Source organism: Pelobates fuscus, chromosome 2, assembly GCF_036172605.1.
Source record: "Pelobates fuscus isolate aPelFus1 chromosome 2, aPelFus1.pri, whole genome shotgun sequence".
Lineage (NCBI taxonomy): Eukaryota > Metazoa > Chordata > Amphibia > Anura > Pelobatidae > Pelobates > Pelobates fuscus.
Genome location: NC_086318.1, coordinates 238,274,764 through 238,294,390, shown reverse-complemented (window position 1 = coordinate 238,294,390; position 19,627 = coordinate 238,274,764). Strand labels below are relative to the sequence as shown.

General features: G+C 41.5%; 1 protein-coding gene across 1 annotated transcript in view; it reads right to left on the bottom strand.

Annotated features, from left to right (window-relative positions):
• ECT2L (epithelial cell transforming 2 like) overlaps nt 1-2,930 on the bottom strand; it is a 112,606-nt gene extending 109,676 nt beyond the window's left edge. The window contains exons 1-2 of the mRNA XM_063441207.1: nt 2,874-2,930; nt 1,284-1,477 (exon numbers count right to left, since the gene is read on the bottom strand). Of these exons, the coding sequence (XP_063297277.1) occupies nt 1,284-1,472 (189 nt within the window). The 5' untranslated portion in view covers nt 1,473-1,477; nt 2,874-2,930. The remainder of the gene's footprint in view (nt 1-1,283; nt 1,478-2,873) is intronic.
• Between the last annotated feature and the right edge of the window lie 16,697 nt (nt 2,931-19,627).

Sequence of the window (19,627 nt, the reverse complement as noted above, 5' to 3'; positions counted from 1 at the left end):
CACCTCACCGTCCTCCTACGGACTCTGACAGCTCTGGAAACCATCCTACCCAGAAGAGGTATCGTCTGACAAAGCCTTCTTTAGCCGGCAGTCCCATTAAAAATGCACCCAGCCCTTGGGGCCCAGCCTGGACTGTCCGAACTGACACTCACTATTGGGCTCCTGCCTAGCTGGCACTCACCCTGTTGTCTTCTGGACTAATTTTATTTTGCCTTGCTCTGGAGGGTTGGTGGGCAATTAAGCATGTTTAGCAACGCAACTAGCATATCTCATTAATTACCTATACCAAAGCATCGTTAACAAGCCAATTACTCAGCAGATCTGTAGGTTTCATAGCACTAAATTGTTCAACACTTTGCAGGTTCCATTTTACATATGTACCTTAAGACAAAACATTTTAGGCAATCTTTCAATATTTTAACTCTCAGAGGTATAAAAGTCCTGTATGTCTCTCAAAACCTACTTAGTGTCGCTACATTTTGCTTTTTACTCATACAGCATAACACAAACTCACCCCTTGTCCAGCTAGTGAGACAAGTGGCACTTAAATAATCTTTCAATACTCTGCTCTCCATTGTTAAGCATCCATGAGAGCAAAACCCATGACATTCAAGCAAAGTTAATGATCTCTTTTGGTTACTCATATATAATGGCATTATCCTATGTACTCATGGAAAATGTGCAGCTTAACCCTGCCAAGCTACTCACCTACATGATCAAGCTTGATGTTATCTAATTGATTTGTTGTTTTCTTTATTCATACTGCATGTAAGTTTTAAATGTGCACCATTCTTGATTCCTAACAAAAAATGTGCGCAACTTCGTCTATATGCCACCACTGTTCAGCTTAATGTTAAAATTTGCCTCGCTGTTGTGGCAAAGTGAGAATGCCTGTAACTCTCAAGCATGTCAAAAATAAAGAATTTAAAAAAAAAATACTAAAATGTAGTTTAAAACTTACCTAGAATTCAGCGCCGGACTTGGGTCTTCTACACCCAGTCCCAACGTCACAGCACGTCCCTGAATTCTACTTCATGGTCGAATCAAACGCTTCTTATAGAGCTCACAGAGAAGCGTTTGATTGGGCCATTTGACTGGCTCAGAGCACATGTGTGCACTCTAATATGGAGAGGGAGAGAAATTAGAAATTAAAAAGAACCCCATTATGCTATTGATTTCTTAATTCTGTAATTAAAATACAAGCAATTAAAAAAGGATTACATAAACCTTAGTAGTCAGCTACTGTTCTCATTTCTTCTGCATTAACAAGCACAAATATTTACCTGTTTGTTGAACGATTTGCTTGCTATCGGTGTCCAGGCACTAAACCTTGTCTGACTGCTCATAGGTTGATCTGGGCTGGATTGTTCTCTAATTGAAATTTGAGTTTCTCCTGTATGGAGACCCATGCTCTCCAGCTGCCATCTTTTAATGCTGTGCGGACTGCGCCTTAGTGCATTGGTACTGGTCATGGCACCTACATGGAAAAAGAAGCATCTTATATATGTCAGGATGTTTTCTACTTTGGATTTGTGTTCTTCACCTGTGAGCAGACACCCCAAGTCTCCCGGTAGTTCCCATATTTTGCATGGGGCTCCCTGACACCCGCAGAACATGTATAATATTCTGGAAATCACACAACATATCGTGTGTTGATTGCCAGGAAATTATATATGATTTGTGCCCCCTCCCTCATACTACTCAATAAAAGAGCCCACATTCCCCTGTAGTATCAGCCGACAGGGAGGAAGTGATGACTTCCTCCCTGCTTCACAGAGAGCTGCACAGGAGGACTGGAGGGAGGAGGCAGCATGGAGTCAGCACCACAGCAGGATGGAGGCAGAAGAGAGGCTGGAGTGAGCTGCTACTGCATGCCCACTCCCTTCAACCTCAGCCAGAGCACCAAGAAAGCCGAGGGACTGCCTGCCTGTCTGACTGCCTGTCTGTCTGCATGACTGTTTTTTTGGAGGGGGGAGTGGGGTGCCAAACACAGGATCCGTCTCGGGTGCCAAATGCTCTAGGTATGTCCCTGTTATAAATTATGCTGGTTACACCCCCAGGCTTTAAAAGCAGACAACAGGTCCTGTTACTTCCTGGTTTGGTTAGCTCAATGGAGCTAAACTCAAGAGGCAGCAATTGCTCAGAGCATCTGCCTTGTAAAGACTTATTATCAAGATTAACTGGGAAGTCTGTGATTGAACATTCACATAATGTCTGGGTGGGGTTGGAAGGGGAGGGCTTGTAAAGGCAGCAGAGAAGAGAATTGCAGTTTGTGCAAGCTGTTTAGATATAACTCCAATGAAAATGTATAATTAGATGCATGCAAGTTTTCATTTGGGGTATATTTACTAAACAGTGATTTTTATTTATTTTGTATTTAGGCAGTGGAGTGTCCCTTTAAAGAATAAAAAAATGAGATGTCTTTCTTATTCAGAAATAAAATGTCTAGCAATGTATATTATATATGCTTGCCATGTTTCCATATTCTGATCCTATTTTCTTTGTGTATATTACTAATGTCTCAAGAAAAGAAAGATTGGGGGGAGGGGGGAAATTATTTTAATAAAAAAAAGTAAGACCCACATACTCAAGGCAGCCTATCAAAGGAGAATAGTTAACTCCTGGCATACTATATTAGGATACTGTGCAATGAGTGATTCTGTAAAGCATGTGGTACATACTTGCCTGGGCTAAGGCTATATTATATTTATTTATACATAAAACAACAAAAAAAAGCCAAACAGACATACAGCAACATATCTAGAGAAATATGGTAGAAATGCAATTAATATAGCAATGTCACTAATAATTACATAAGGGCAGTGCAGATACCTGCATGTTTGGAACAATATAAAAATAAACTGTAACTGTACCTGTACTGTATTATTGACTTCAGACTGTGAAATAGTGTCCTTGTATTTGGGTGACAGTCTAACTCTGAAATCAGAGCTCCTGCTATATGGAAAAGGGGCCAGGGCCAACTCACATCACCTTAGAGACTGGTCAACAAACTCAGGACACACCTCTTGGCTCTGATGCTATCTCCTTCTAGTCTTTTGTTCAGAATGCAGTAACAATGCTAAGGACTGCTAGTGTAAATAGCATTCAAACACTGTTCATATACTAAAAGTTCATATGGTCAAAATAACATGCAACATGCATGTGCTGCAGCTTTAAAATAGTTTCTGTGAAGAAAAGGTGCACATAAAATATGTAGCTCCGGCTAGAACAGAGGCCGAAGACATATCCTCGAGAGAGATCGATTGTCCTTACCTCACAAAACCAGGATAGTAAACTAATGTATATTGAAGGATAAACTCCCATTACTGTTCATAATTGCATTGGCTAGACCAGTCTTGTGTAACCTGGTATGGAACATCTCATTGATCATTGTATATTTGTACCACTGGCTAGTAATTTTTGTCTGTATAACCATACAAGCATATACCCTATAAGTATGTTATATCAAATAGACATGCATGAACTTATAAATAAAGATTTAAAAAAAAAATAAAAAATATGTAGCTCCGATTATCCCCTTCCTTGTTTTATATAGAAACTATAAGTTATAAAATATTAACTTGATCCATCATTGTATTGTGTTTCTGTTGCAAGCACATCAAACCATTAACATGCAATACTGCAACATACTGTGAATTAATTGTAGTCTAGGTGCAAGTAAACATGATACCGGGTGGACAATACTACAATTTAACAAATATAATAATAATAATAAGTTACAAGTCCATGAAAAAAAGAATTGATGCTAAACTCTCAATTGTTATTGTACATTTTTATATAAAATAAAGACAAGGTGATTCTCTAATTTGAGAATTCAAAGTGAATCTCAAATTGAAAGCTGTCAACATTTGGGGACTCTGCATAATTTGCACAGACCCACAACGGTGACATCGCTTATGGGGGTCCGGTGGCAAGGGGGGCAGGCAGAATTGAGTTTATCTTGCCTGAACTGTTTCCTTGTCCCTTGCGGGTGCTGCCATCATCTTCCAGGCTGTCCTCTTCTGTGCCAAGAGCCAACGTCACTGCTGTACTCTTGCACATGCGCGAGAGAAATAAATTTACGTCTATGGAGGATCCCGTGAGACCTGCCGACGGGTGGTGATACCATCCTCTTCCAGCCGGTCCTCTTCTGCTCGTGGCGCTTTTGCTGCCAGAAACCAATGTCACTACTGTAATCTCACGCATGCACGAGGATACAGCATTGAGGTTTATGGAGGATCCTGCAAGATCATGGGATTCTCCATAGATAGAGCCAATTCACTGGTGATGGCTGGGGGATTGACACTTCTTGACATTGTTAGCTCTGCCCATTGTAAAGAAATGTCAGGCAACGGAAAAATAGGCCTATGAAAGATCACACAAGATGGTTGAGTTACCAGGAACATTCAGAAATCTCCTTGTGCCTGGTGATGCAATAGGAATCTATTGCATAGAAGATATCCATGATCAACAGTGAGCAAATAAATACAACATCCTGAGACATACTGATAAATGTTGAAGGTGCTGAAATTGGAATATCCAGCTCCTCAACCATTTCTCAAATAGACAAAAACAATATTGACAGAGAAAATTGGTTGCTGAAATCATTTGCACCATCCACCATTTCATAGTGCACATAGCACCTCATTGTTTCATGTGTAGCTAATAAGGGAAAATGTATATCAGTTAAATTCTACTGGAAAACATAGCAGAATATAGTTTATAACAAAGGATCTATTTGATTAGAAAAAAATGCAATCTTTGCTAACTCAATTTAAATGGACATTCCAGACACCTCTCGCAAACATATTAACACCTACCTCAAACGCGAAGACATCAAGCAAAAAAATGAAATTTTACTTACCCTAAATTATTTTTTCCTTCATATAGTAGAAGTACCTGTGGGATGTTTTTATCTATGTTGGATAAGTATCCCTAAAAATAAAGTTTAAACAATTAAACAGACTTCTCCCTCTCATACCTTGAAAGGTGGATCCTTACTGAGCAGTAATAGCGAGAAACCATATGTTGACTAAATGATGCAAAAATGTCCCGATTGCACGGTATGTTCTGCCACTATACTAAGTAAAAAAATAATTTACAGTAAGTAATGTTTCTGGCACTACCTGTGGGATATAGCAAAATCCCAAATAGGTGGGAAAATCATGAAACAGCCTGGAGCACCTTACGCCCGAAAGCAGAATCTGAGAAATACATTTTATCTCGCTGTAGTGCCTTAGAAATGTGCTAAATGATGACCACGTTGCTGCTTTGCAAATGTTCTCTAAAGATGCTGAAGTCTAGCCACCCAGGATGTTGCCATAGCTTTAATAAGTGTACCTTCACCGAAAAGGGTAATCTGAGCCCATTACCTCATTTCTCGTGTCGTTACCCGGCTATGGTAGGTTTAGACGCTTCTTTACCTTGATATGGTCCTTAAAAATTGACAAATAGGTGGTCTGATGACTTGAAAGCAGAAGATCTCTTGAGACAGATTTCTAGCACTCCTTTGATGTCTAGAAGGTGTCGTTTTGCTTCCTTAGTAGAAGAAGGAGACTGGCAAAAGGATGGAAGAATGGAGGGCTAGTTGACATTAGCTTTAGACAGGACCTTAGGTAGAAATGACTGTTTTGGATGCAGAGCCACCTTGTAACAGCTGCCTTTCACATTTGGACTTTGTAAGCGCTAGAAACCTCTTTTATCTTTTATTTCTGACTACCATTTGTGCTTTTGCCCACTGCACCGCTAGAATAAAGGAAGTCAGAATTTCCAAGGTATTCATGGATATCCTGAGAAAACAACTTCTTTCTGCAGAAAATGTAAAATCTTCTTCTTCTTTTTACTTTCATCCATTGCTTGATATATACGTCTTTTGAATATATAGTCTTGGGTCAAAGGCTCGCTACATTAATATACATCTATATTAATGAAAAGTACTAATACACAATCTGAATTACGGTTTCTTACGGTTTATTCTTAGTTTCTGATACATAATAAAACAACAAAGGATGTTACATGATCGTGGATGTTCAACAGCAGATGGTAATTGCTGGACTTCTGAAGGGAGAGTTACATCGTTGTATCAAGAGAGAGAGAGAAACATAGAGACCTCGTGTCCCTTTGTTCAGTTACTATATAGATGTGCCCATACTGACGTCAGAGTAGAACTCTAGCCATATAAGGACAAGATCCACATTCCAGACTTCTCAGACAAAGAAAGATTTGTGACTTATACCATCTGTTACTTATGTCAATCCACACATCCATATATAATCAATAGAAACATCAAATATGCAATATTCTACAGAAAATAAACTTATTTCCTGATTCTCTTGGTCTTTCTAGAAGGCAGAAACAGAGAAAGAGTCTTGGAGTCTACTATGAGCCACAGGAACTGGATTCTTGTTGTATGATTTGAGATTTTTCCCAGTTGATCACCCAACTGTAACACAAACAATAGTAAGTGAATTAAAATGGTGCTGTGAACATATTTAACGTAAGAGCAACCTAATTAGTGTGATAACCCAAACCTCTAAGTAAAAAGTATAACATTAACTATATATAGTGTGCTGTGCCTTTAAATCTAGGTGCGACTTTTAAACAGTATAAGACTGTAGAAAATCTTTACAAAAACACTTGTGTTAATAAAGTGTCAGAAAGCTTGAGAAGTTCCTCTGACATATCACACAATAATTAATTTGCCAGCTTAATGTTTCTCAGACCCTTCCAATATACAAAATCAAACCAATATGTGAGCGCTATAGAAACACCGTACAGATATTATGGCAGCACTTAAAATACAATACACAAAAAATGTGCAAAGAATAGACAATAGTTACCAAAACAGCGCGCTAAAATAATCTGCAAATATAAAATACAAATAATAGTGCAGACTGTCTGAATACACTCCTATATACTTAAAGAAATCTTAGGGAAAAAAACTCACATGTCCCAGAGCCCTATCACCCCTGGCTCTGGGTTTGTAAGGCTCTTTTGGAGAGGGGATATCCCCACACTGCTGAATTCTCCAAAGGATATGTTCACTGCCGATCCCTGTTGTGCTGTGTGTAAAAACAGAAGGGGAGGACCTCCAATTGAATAGTATCTTAAGTAAGTTTATTACATAAAAAAATTAAAACCCTTACTTGGGATGTGGTGGGTATGGACTCACAGAGTCACCCACATAAAAGCATGAACAAATATTGTAAAAACGCTTCCTGATTGCAGTCCGATCAGTCCGATCACGTGACCGCTTCCGGGTCCGCCCCTCCAGTGACGTTCATGTGACGCGTTTCGCCCGCCTCCACAGGCTTCCTCCGACGACGTCAGAGAGTTCCAGACAGTCTTTTAAGTCTATAGAGCCTCCCCCTTCACCTCCCATTGGCCAGGGGGCGTAAATTTCGGTCATGTTTACTGGGCAATCAATTTTGCATATGCGGACTTAAATTATTCTAACTAGCTGAACTCCTTTTATCAACCGAAAAAAAAGGGGTTGATTATATTTAAACACACAGTCAAAAAGCAACATCTGATTATTAGAATACAATACTATTATTCAGTATGTTCCTATACACAATAAGTGTCTTATGAGCTTAATCAGATTTAAATAGATATTTGCACAGGATCAATTACTCTTGAGCATAAATATAAACATAAACATAAACATAAAAACAATAGCATCCTCTTCATTTATTATTACAATGGTATTTAAACCAACTGATATAGATCTTTCAGTTCTTATTGAGAACACATCTATCTTTGAAACCTGCTTCAGAACAGGAGAGAAATTGCAAAATAATTTAGAATATAATTTAAAGGGAGAGATACAGAAATCAATTCATAAGGGATGATTACCTCACAAGGGAAAGTGAACTATACATTCACATACCAAATAAATATCGTATAGGGTTAAATAGATTGAGTTGCTCCTAAATTTAAAGGGATAGCATTTACTTCATTCACTATTGTGATCAACCCAAAAATAGACAATATAGATTTTTTGGTTCTCATTCAATATATATTCATCTGAGAAACCTGCTCAAAAAGGAGAAAGATTGCATAGCAGATTAAAAGGGGAGGGAGTACAGAAATCAAATTATAAAGGATAATTGCTTCATAAAAAATGACAAACTTCAAATTCCCCATTCATACCCCTAGGGAACAGCGATTTTAATTTGAACACCCACCTCATCTCTTGTTTTGCCAATTTATTATCCAGGTTTTCACCCCTCCAGTCTCTACTCACTCTTTCTATCCCGATGAATTTTAATTTAGTGACATCGCCCTGATGCTTCTGAATGAAATGGGAAGAGAGGGGATGTTCTTTAAAGCCTTTCTTTATATTACGTATATGCTCCTCAATGCGGATATGCACTTGTCTGGTGGTCTTTCCGACATAGTGCATATTGCATGGGCATGTAAGAACATATATACAATAGGTAGTGTGGCAAGTGATCAACTGTTTGACACAATATGCTTGTTCCGTATTCCCACCCATCAATTCCTTTTTCACGCACTTCGGGGCTGCCGTGGTCCTGCAAGCCAAGCAGTATCCACACTGAAAAAAGCCCACATCCTGATTAAGGAAGTTCCTACTTGAGCTTTCCTGCTTCAGGCTACTTTTTACCAGATGACTTTTAATGCTCGGTACCCCTCTGTAGACAATCTTGGGGTTCTTTGAAACTATTTTTTCTAACAGGGGGTCTTCCTTTAAGATGAACCAATATTTATTGATTATATTTTTCATTTCCCTGTTTTTCCCTGAGTAGTTGAAAATCAGAGAAACTTCATTATTTTTATTTTTATTCTCCCCTTTGTTCCTTGTCTTTTTATTATTTTTATAAATAATAAATCGCACCCAGCTATGCGAACCTATTTATGTCCTATTGGGAGGAATCCTTTATATATGGGAACCATGGCTGGGTGCAGAGCCTGGTCACCTATCGCCGTTACATTGACGATCTGTTCTGGATCTGGAGAGGCACTACGGAAGATCTGATTACCTTTTTGGCCTACCTTAATTCGAACTCCTGGGGAATCCAGCTCACCATGGACCATAGTGATAGCCAGGTGAATTTTTTGGACTTACGTATTTTTATTTCTCAACATCAAATACATACAGAGACCTTCTTTAAGAAGGTAGACGTTAATAGTTTTATCTTTTACGACAGCTGTCATTATGGCCCCTGGTTGAATAATATTCCCAAGGGGCAGATGCTAAGACTCAAGAGGAACTGCACGAGGGAGGAAACATGTGAGGTCCAGATTAATCAACTAATGGACCAACTTACAGTTAAACATTATCCTAAGACCCTACTAGATAAGGCCCATAAAGAAATAGGAAAGATTAATAGGAAGGAGCTACTTGATAAAAATAATAAAAAGACAAGGAACAAAGGGGAGAATAAAAATAAAAATAATGAAGTTTCTCTGATTTTCAACTACTCAGGGAAAAACAGGGAAATGAAAAATATAATCAATAAATATTGGTTCATCTTAAAGGAAGACCCCCTGTTAGAAAAAATAGTTTCAAAGAACCCCAAGATTGTCTACAGAGGGGTACCGAGCATTAAAAGTCATCTGGTAAAAAGTAGCCTGAAGCAGGAAAGCTCAAGTAGGAACTTCCTTAATCAGGATGTGGGCTTTTTTCAGTGTGGATACTGCTTGGCTTGCAGGACCACGGCAGCCCCGAAGTGCGTGAAAAAGGAATTGATGGGTGGGAATACGGAACAAGCATATTGTGTCAAACAGTTGATCACTTGCCACACTACCTATTGTATATATGTTCTTACATGCCCATGCAATATGCACTATGTCGGAAAGACCACCAGACAAGTGCATATCCGCATTGAGGAGCATATACGTAATATAAAGAAAGGCTTTAAAGAACATCCCCTCTCTTCCCATTTCATTCAGAAGCATCAGGGCGATGTCACTAAATTAAAATTCATCGGGATAGAAAGAGTGAGTAGAGACTGGAGGGGTGAAAACCTGGATAATAAATTGGCAAAACAAGAGATTAGGTGGGTGTTCAAATTAAAATCGCTGTTCCCTAGGGGTATGAATGGGGAATTTGAAGTTTGTCATTTTTTATGAAGCAATTATCCTTTATAATTTGATTTCTGTACTCCCTCCCCTTTTAATCTGCTATGCAATCTTTCTCCTTTTTGAGCAGGTTTCTCAGATGAATATATATTGAATGAGAACCAAAAAATCTATATTGTCTATTTTTGGGTTGATCACAATAGTGAATGAAGTAAATGCTATCCCTTTAAATTTAGGAGCAACCCTTCCAATATACAGTCTAATAATTGTAGAGATACATTTTTGGCTCTCACTACTGTGGCACCAGCCATGGATGCTTTACATTGAAAAGAGATTTATTCTTCTTGTTTCATAACTACTAAGTCAGTACTTACAATGTAATTGATGTTAAATAGGTCAACAGCTGGTGATACATGCTGGACACACAGAGTGTGGAGACACTCTGCCTTGATGTCCTGTGTCTCAGTGTCTGTGTCTCGTTCTCCTAGACTCCCTCTTACATAGATAATACATTCTACATATATACCACCAAAATGGCTGTGTTAGCATGACAAGTCAACGCTATTGATACAATATGCTTGTTGGCTATTCTAATAGCCCTATTAGGTCATCCAATGTTCCACGGACACTCAGAAATAGAGAAGAGCTTACAACACTTATTGTCATCTGTTCATGTCATCAAGATCAACCAAATCTCACTGTGAAATGCATGTAAGAGACATTTCTAAAATATAGAATATTTTACAGTTTTTTCCATTTTCTGTGTTCCAACTACAGCAGTTTGGGATGTATCTGGACAGATACATTTTCCTTGATCCTTGTGCTGATTCCTTAACCCCTTAAGGACACATGACATGTGTGACATGTCATGATTCCCTTTTATTCCAGAAGTTTGGTCCTTAAGGGGTTAAACGACTCACATGTTCGTGTTAGACTCTTGAAATCAGCTCAAGAACAACTGCATTTCTTGTTGCTTGGATATTTCAAGTAATTCTGCAGAACATTGATTACATGTTTTCATTTTATATCCATCTGGGTGTGGATTTACATTATGCTTTCAATTTAGGAGCAAGAGTGGGTTTGTCTGCTTTTTCCAGTTGAGGTGAGGCAGGACTAGACATCTGGAAAATATAATCAGAATAACCCTGGTGTGAATATAACAGAGAAAATTACCACAAGAAGCCTTTAAGGAAAAGACAAAAAAATTGGAAACCCTCTTGCAGGATATGAGGCAGAGGAGCATGACTAGCTTTGCTGACAGCTGTTTCAGGGATAGAGAGGTATTGTTTGGCCATGATTCGAGAAAATTGAGGATGATGGAGACGTCCCATAGTACCGAATAGCGTGGTAGTGGGGGACGTGCAAATCTGATGCCGCGTAGGAGTCTACATACCAGCGGGTGGCGTCGGATCAGAGCTCCATCTACACCTTGGTGTGCAGCCGAAATGGCAGATCGGTAGAGGTTTATTGTATGGTAGGCTTTGCCATCATCAAATAATGAGGTTAGGAAGTGGAGAATCGAAGTCAGAGGAGCCGATATGGGATCCAAATCTCATTCCAGACACCAATCATGCCATCTGTTCCAAGTAGACTTATAGGCCTGTCTCATGCCGGGTGCCCATGCGCCCTCGAGAAGGTGGAGAGTTGATTCTGAAAATCCCTCGATTGACCAAGGCCCCTGAAACCAGCCACACTGTGAGATGTAGTAGGCCTTGCTGGACCAGGGGGTGAGGTGACCCGTCCGGGTCCTGAAGCAGGTACTCGAGGTGTGGGAGGATGCGGAGTATGTCTATCGCCATCTCTAGGAGGGGAGGAAACCATGGTTGGGAAAGCCATAATGGTGCCACAATCACCAGAGTTCCCGTCTGGCATCATAATTGTAGTAGGCAATGGGGGATCAACGCAAATGGTGAAAAGGCATAGTTCCTTGCGGACGATCAGTCTTGGGTGAAAGCATCTGTTGCCAGTGCTGATGGGTCCGGTCTCCAACTGAAAAATCTGGGAAGTTGTGTATTCAAGCGGGAAGCGAAAAGGTCTATGTCCATAGGGCCCCATAAAGACTGGATGTCTTGGAAGACCCTGGGGTCCAGATGCCAGTCGCTGGGGTCCCTGAGGTGTCGTGACTACCAATCTGCAGCGGTGTTGCAGAGACCCGTGATATATTCCGCCGTGACCGAGACGCCGTGTGTCAGGCAGAACTGCCAAAATCCCATGCCATGTTCACCAGGACCTTCGATTTTGTGCCCCCTAGGTGGTTGATATATCGGATAGCTGATATATTGTCCATCTTCAGAAGGATAGGCACTGGGCTTGAATTGGCGAAAAACTGCGGATTGCAAAGGATCTGGCCAGGAGTACCAAGCAATTGATGTGGAGGGATGATTCCACGTCGGACCATCTGCCACCTGTAGATACATTTCCACAGCGAGCACCCCAACCGTGCAAGCTTGTGTCGGATTCTATTATTAGATCTGGTGCAGTGCCGAAAATGGCGCAACCATTCCAGGCTTCCATATGGAAGAGCCACCATTTCAGTTCGTCTTTCGCTTCTGAGTTCAGAGTGATCATGTCTGTGTAGCAGACCCCATCTTTCTAATGGGAGGTTTGTAGGAGTTGTAAAGCTCGATAGTGGAGGGGGCCCGGGAAGATGACTTGTATGGAGCCGCCAGGAGACCTATCACTCTCGCCAATTGTTTGAGAGTAAGCTGGGGAGTCGCCAGAGTGCGTCTGATTTCATTCTTTATAATGTTCTGTTTTGTCATTGGCAGGTGCAGGGTCTGAAGCGTAGAATCCACATGTGTTGTGTGGGAACCAAGATGGACTTTTCCAAATTGATGAGGAAGGCTCATTTTTACAATAGAGTCTGAGTCTAGTACAGATGGGTCTTGGTGAGTTGGGTGGAATGACCCATGATGAGGATGTCGTCCAAGTAAATTATGAGATGTACTCCTCAACTCCGTAATAGGGCGACCACGGGCTTCATGAGTTTGGTGAAGCACCACGGGGCTGAGGACAGTCCGAATGGGAGGCAAGTGAATCTCCATTTCCTTCCTTGCCATACAAATTGCAGGAGGTTTTGGTGCTGCAGGGCAATCGGCACTGTGAGATAAGCGTCTTGTAGATCTAACTTCACCATCCAGTCTGATGGTTGGAGAAGATCTATTAGGCAGTCTATCCCCTCCATCTTGAAAGTGTTGAGTTGTTTCAAATTGATCACTGGGCGGACACTTCCGCCTTTTTTGGCAACCAGGAATAGGTTGCTCACATAGCCCGGTGTGGCCATAGGGATTTCTGACATGGCTTGTTTGTGTTCCAAGTGAGCGCATCGTGGTCCATGAGCAACCCATGGCCGCCCACGCTGTGGGAAGAAAGCCGGAGTGTTAAGGTGTTCCGTGAAACTCTAAGGAGCTATAAAAAGCAAAGATAAGCCCCAGCTTTAACAAACAAAGTGGGGACACAGCTCTGACATCCTCACAGTCTTCCCATATTATACCGGAGAGGCCCAAATGTAAATACTTTCTTTCCACATTTTTGTTTAGTTGTCTGATTACTATTTCTTGCCACATATATTGGCTATCATCAATACTGTTGCTCCTCTGATCACACAAGCTTTACTAATTATATGCTGTAGATCTGTTTGCTCTCTGGCATCATTTTCAACCAATGTTCAGCTGCCTATCTGGCCTCAAAGGGTTAACCTGCATAAAGCTGGGAACACCTACACAGACAAAGAAGAGCCTTGTTAGTGAATCTCTCTTAACTCACAATAAAAATCGCTAGCTTCTAGCTGCTCAAGCTACTCAAACATCCCAAACTGCTCACATCAGAGGGCTGTTGATAACACTAAGAGACAACTGTAGAGGCTTTATACTGAATTTCTGACAACTGTTGTGAAGTGACATGAGGGATTGCCTATAAGGTTTCAAAGGTACTGTGCTCTTTACACACCTTCCACTCCTTCCTATCTAAAGCCACTACATACCCAAGCATCACTTTGCCAATTTGGTTCCAGTGTGGCGTCTAGAGATATAACGCCACAAACAAACAATTGGTTCTTACTTCGTTTCCCGGTCCCAGAGTCTCAAATGACAATCCAATTTACCCTGGCTGATGAACAGACAACACAGCAGATAGCCACCTCAGACACCTCAATCAAAATCCAGACGGTTTTCTTAACTGCTCACCTCTTTAACCCCTTCTTCTCCTCCTACCACTCAACTTGTATCCATTTCTAAACTTTGCTCCATTTACCCTTTCCAAGTAGCATCGCACTTATCACTCACATGTTCCCGCATACTTGACAACCCAAACATATTCCGAATTTCATTTACCGAACCTCCACACTTTTCCACCTACTGCCACACAACCTTACTCCATCCACCATATCTCAACTTGCCACATGCTTACCTTCTTCTATGGCCTAATCTTTTTCTAAGTGATCTCTGACTTTGCTCCATCATCATGGACAAATTCATTGACAAAACGCCTTCTCAAGGGAAGTCACAAAGACTGTTGAAGAAGCCGCATCTCAAAGAACCTACACTACCTTCTACTCCACATCTCTCTCCAATGGACTCAAAAGAGGTCCATCTCAAGCGCTTTTCCAAGCAACTTCTGTATCACGGCAAGCGTCGGAGACAGCACGAGAAGTCTCCATTCTACTCAAACCAATCTTTGAAACACTATTTAACCCCTTAAGGACCAAACCTTTTGGAATAAAAGGGAATCAGGACATGTCACACATGTCATGTGTCCTTAAGGGGTTAAAGACCTCAAAGAGTCTATAGATAATGCTCTACATTTCCTACAAGCTCATTCATCCCAACTCACATTTTTAGAAATGAATCAAAGCACAACTGAAGATGAGCTTCATCAGCTTCAATCCACAATTCAGCAGCAGCATACGACATTAACATACCTGCAAGACAAGTTGGATGGTCTAGAAAACAGAAGCCGCTGCAACGATCTTACATTTATTGGTTTCCCAGAAACCTTGAGATCTACTGACATAATTCCTACTCTACAATCTTGGATCCAAGATACTCTACAGATTAAAACCACCTCAGACACCTATCACATCATTTAAAGGGCACACAGACTTGGGCTGGACAGACCAGGCAAAGATTCAAGACCCAGGCCAATTATTGCTAAATGTCTCAATTATCATGACACAGTATGTATACTAGCAGCCTACAAAGCATCAAATAATCCCATATAACCAATACAACAAAATCTTGATATTTAAGGACTACTCTGCTCAAGTCACCTAGAAACGAAAGGCATTCTCTCCCATATGTTCAGTTTTTTCATAGAAACCCAGCCACTCTTCGCCTACAAACTGCCAATCGTACCTTCTCCACCTCGTCAGTGGCTGAAGCCTCAAAATTCCTGCAAGATGTTATGCCAGAATGGGATAAGGACTCATCAAGCTTGCCTGCCCATCCCGTGCCTGATCACGAGGAGACACAGTAACCTCACCTTTCTAATCTTTTGGTTCCATCAGGCCCTATTCATGTTGGTATTGTAACCTGCCCAGACTTACCCGTCTGCTCGAGCTGGGACAGACCGAACCCCACTCCTCAACATGTCTTCCACCATGCACCATGCTGAGGAGTTGGCTGAACAGAAATGTCTCAATCAATTCAACACAACTCTGCTTCTACTCTCAAGTCCCTCTCATGGAATGTGAAGAGAGCAAACACACCCATCAAACGAAAGAAGATACTCACCTACCTGACTAAACATCAAGCCCAAATCACACTATTGCAAGAAACTTATTGGTCATGTTCTGAAACCATTCAACTCAAGGCCCCTTGGATCCAGGCCTGTATTGCGGCAAAATATAACTTGAAGAGGAGAAGGGCAGTGATCCTGTTGCACTCTAATTTGCAATATGTTAGTCATAGTTGTGACATAGACCCCGAAGTCCGTTATATCTTCCTATGTCTTACCATCTGTGCTACTTGCTACTGTATTGTTAATGTATACTCTCCAAATGCATATTCTAAACCCTTTTTCACCAAACTACTAACCCTACTTGCTCAAATCGACATTGACCAAATACTTGGGGTTGATTTTAATGCTGTTCTTGACCCTCTTCTGGACAGATCCACAATGGGTTCCTTGTCTACCACAGACAGTGATCACAGCCTCACATGCCTGACCACCTCTTGTAATTTGCACAACCCATGGAGGATATTACACGGCAGGGACTACATATGCCATTCTCCAGTACACAATTCTCTATCTTGGATTGACAGGTTTTTAGTCACCTCAGCAGAACTGCCCCATATAACCAAGGCTACAATAGAAACAATAGTGGTCTCGGATCATGCGTCTATTACTTTAACAATACATAAACCAACATCCTGCCCATTTACTGCACACTGGCGTTTCCCAGCATATCTTACTAATAATCTGACTTTCCAAGGTCGTCTCCAGGCCAGTTGGAAAGTCAACTTTATCGATGACAATTCGGAACACACGGATGACCCCAAACTACTATGAGAAACGTCCAAAGCGGTCTTGAGGGGCCAAATAATCTCATTTGCCGCATCAGCTAAAAAGGCATGGAAACAAGACTTTACCTCCTTAGAAAATGTACTCAAACAGGCACACAGACAATACATGACTGATCCCACCGTTGACCACATACAGCTATACGGAGAAGCTCAAAATGACCTTAACACATTCATAGTGAATCATGCTCAATCGAAGCTAGACTTTCAACAACAACACTTCTTTAGGAAGGGTGGAAGGGCTGGGAAGCTCCTGGCCAATACTAGGATAAAATTCAAACATATTACCACTATCAAATACACAAAATCAAGTCCTGTGCTCAAACTCCCACTATTCACCTTGCTTCCTTAAGCTTCTGGCAAAGATATCTCTAATGAGACAGAGAGGGGTATTTTTTATAAACCCCTACATGCTTATTAACCCTTAATAGGGAACACATGGGGTGGGCGGCAGCATTGTAACATAACTGTGTGATACAAAAGTGAATACAAATACACAAAAACAATCCCTGTGCTCAAACTCCTACTACTCTTGGGCAGCAGCAACGACCATAGTACACATCAGCCCCAATACATACAGTAAAAACCAAAGGGAAAAAGTTACCTGCGGTCTTCCCAAATTCCTGTTCTCCCCATGTGTTGCCTATAAAGGGTTAATAAGCATGTAGGGTTTTTTGGTTTTGTTTTTTAATACCCCTCTCTGTCTCATTAGAGATGTCTTTGCCGGAAGCAAGGTGAATAGTCAGTGTAGGACCCACCTGAGAGATATGCCTTAACGTGGCAGATGGGCATCCCTCTCATAGCCATTGGAGTAACTAAATAACCTAAATTTGTTTAAATATGCATGAGGATTTGGGAAGAGCGCATGTAACTTTTCTATTTGTTTTTTACTGTATGTCTTGGGGCTGTGTACTATGGTCGTTGCTGCCGCCCAAGAGTAGTGGGAGTCTGAGCGCAGGACTTGTTTTTGTGTATGTGTATTCACTTTTGTATCACACAGCAAATAGGAATAATGATCCCCCACCGGTTGACAACGGCAGGGGAGGAGCGTGGGCGTAGCCTGACCCAGCATTGAGGGACATCGGCATTGGATTCAGGTAAGTGGCTGAAGGGGTTTTAACCCCTTCAGCACCGTGGGAGGGGGGCGCAAGGGAGGGGACCATTTAACCCTATAGTTGGGATATGATGGGATACTTGTCTTCTCCCTTCCAGTGTTGGATGGAGTGTGAGGATCATGGATATACATAAAACATCCTACCTAATATCATGTAGGCCCCCATCATGCTGCCAAAACAGCTGTTACTTGTCAAGGTATGGACTCCACAAGACCTCTGAACCTGCCCTGTGGATATTAGCATCATATCCTTTAGGTTGTGAGGTGAGGCCTCCATGGATGATATTTGTTGTTCCAGCAAATTCCAGAGATGCTCAGTCAATTTGAGATCTGGGGAATTTAGAGGCCTAGGCAACACCTTGAACTCTTTGTCATGTTCCTCAAACCATTCCTGAACAATTTTGCAGTGTGCACTATCCTGCTGAAAGAGGCCTTCGCCTTCAGGGAACACCATTTCCATGAAGGGGTGTACATGGCCTGCAACAATCTCTAAGTAGGTGGTACGTGTCATAACATCCACATTATTACCAGGACCCAAGGTTTCCAAGGAGAACATTGCCTAGAACATAACACTGTCTTCGCCAGCCTGCCTTCTTCCCATAGTGCATCCTGCTGCCATCACTTCCCCAGGTAAACAATGCACACGCATGTGGCCATCCACCTGATCTAAATGAAAATTTGATCAGGCCAGGAACCTTCTTCCATTGCTCCATGGTCCAGTTCTGACTATCTGAAAGTGCTTTCAGATGGTTGACAGGGGTCATCATGTGCATTCAGATGGGTCTATGGCTACAAGGTCCTATACGCAGCAAACTTAGATGGTCCGTGTGTTATGACGGTCCACGTGTTAGATCACTGCAGCTGTAGGCCCCAAGTTATCATACATCCCTGCATGAAGCCCTTTTAGTTTTGATCACTGCAGCTGTAAGGTACGGACTGAGATGGAGAAGATACTCAACCAGATTTCTTTCATTTTGTTACTAGATTATTACTTTACTATAATGATACTACCATTCCTACATATAGTTTACTACTGTAATATTTTGTACTTGATGTTACATGTAGTTATTAATAATCTGGCTGTTAATAATTTGGTTGCCAAATACTTACTTGTTTATAGAAAATGGCTAGCCTGATCCATTCCCCCTTCTTTCCACTCCCAGCCGTAAATGCCTATTAAGTAACTGTTTTATCTCTCTTCCTTAGCCCCAAGTCGTCATACATCCCTCCATGAAGGCCTTTTCATTTTACTCAGCTCTATCCACCCAGCCTCCTTCTAACTATATAGCATGCTCTTTCAGCTGTTTGGAACCATAGCCAATCACCTCCTCATTCCCTTAACATGCTATCAGCTGCTGCAGTTATCCTATTAACTCTATCTGCTATCACATACGAATCCCTCTGCTACCTCATCTCCCCAGTTTAACCTTTAGATTGTAAGCTCACGGGCAGGGTCCTCTATCTGTTGTATTGGCCAGTAATACATTTTTAAAAATGACACCTATCTGTGATATCCAGCATTAAAGGACCACTATAGTGCCAGGAAACCAAACTCGTTTTCTTGGCACTATAGTGTTCATAGGTCCCCCCCACCACCCTCATGGCCCCCTCCCGCCAGGCTCTAGGGGGAGGAAAGGGTTAAACACTTACCTTTCTCCAGCACCGGGCTCCCTCGGCACTGGGGACTCTCCTCCCTCTTCCGCCGAATGCGCATGCACGGCCAGAGCCGCGCGCCCAATTTCTCAATGCTTTCCTATTGACGCAAGCGTCTTTTCACTGTGAAAATCACAGGGAGAAGCGCGTCTAGTAGCTGGCAGTGAGAGCCACTAGAGGCTGGATTAACCCTAATGCAAACTGCTATGCTTTTTTTTTTTCATTGAGCTGTAGTGGTCTGGGTGCCTATAGTGGGCCTTTAAGTTTTTCTGCAAATTGAGCTACAGTAGCTCTGTGT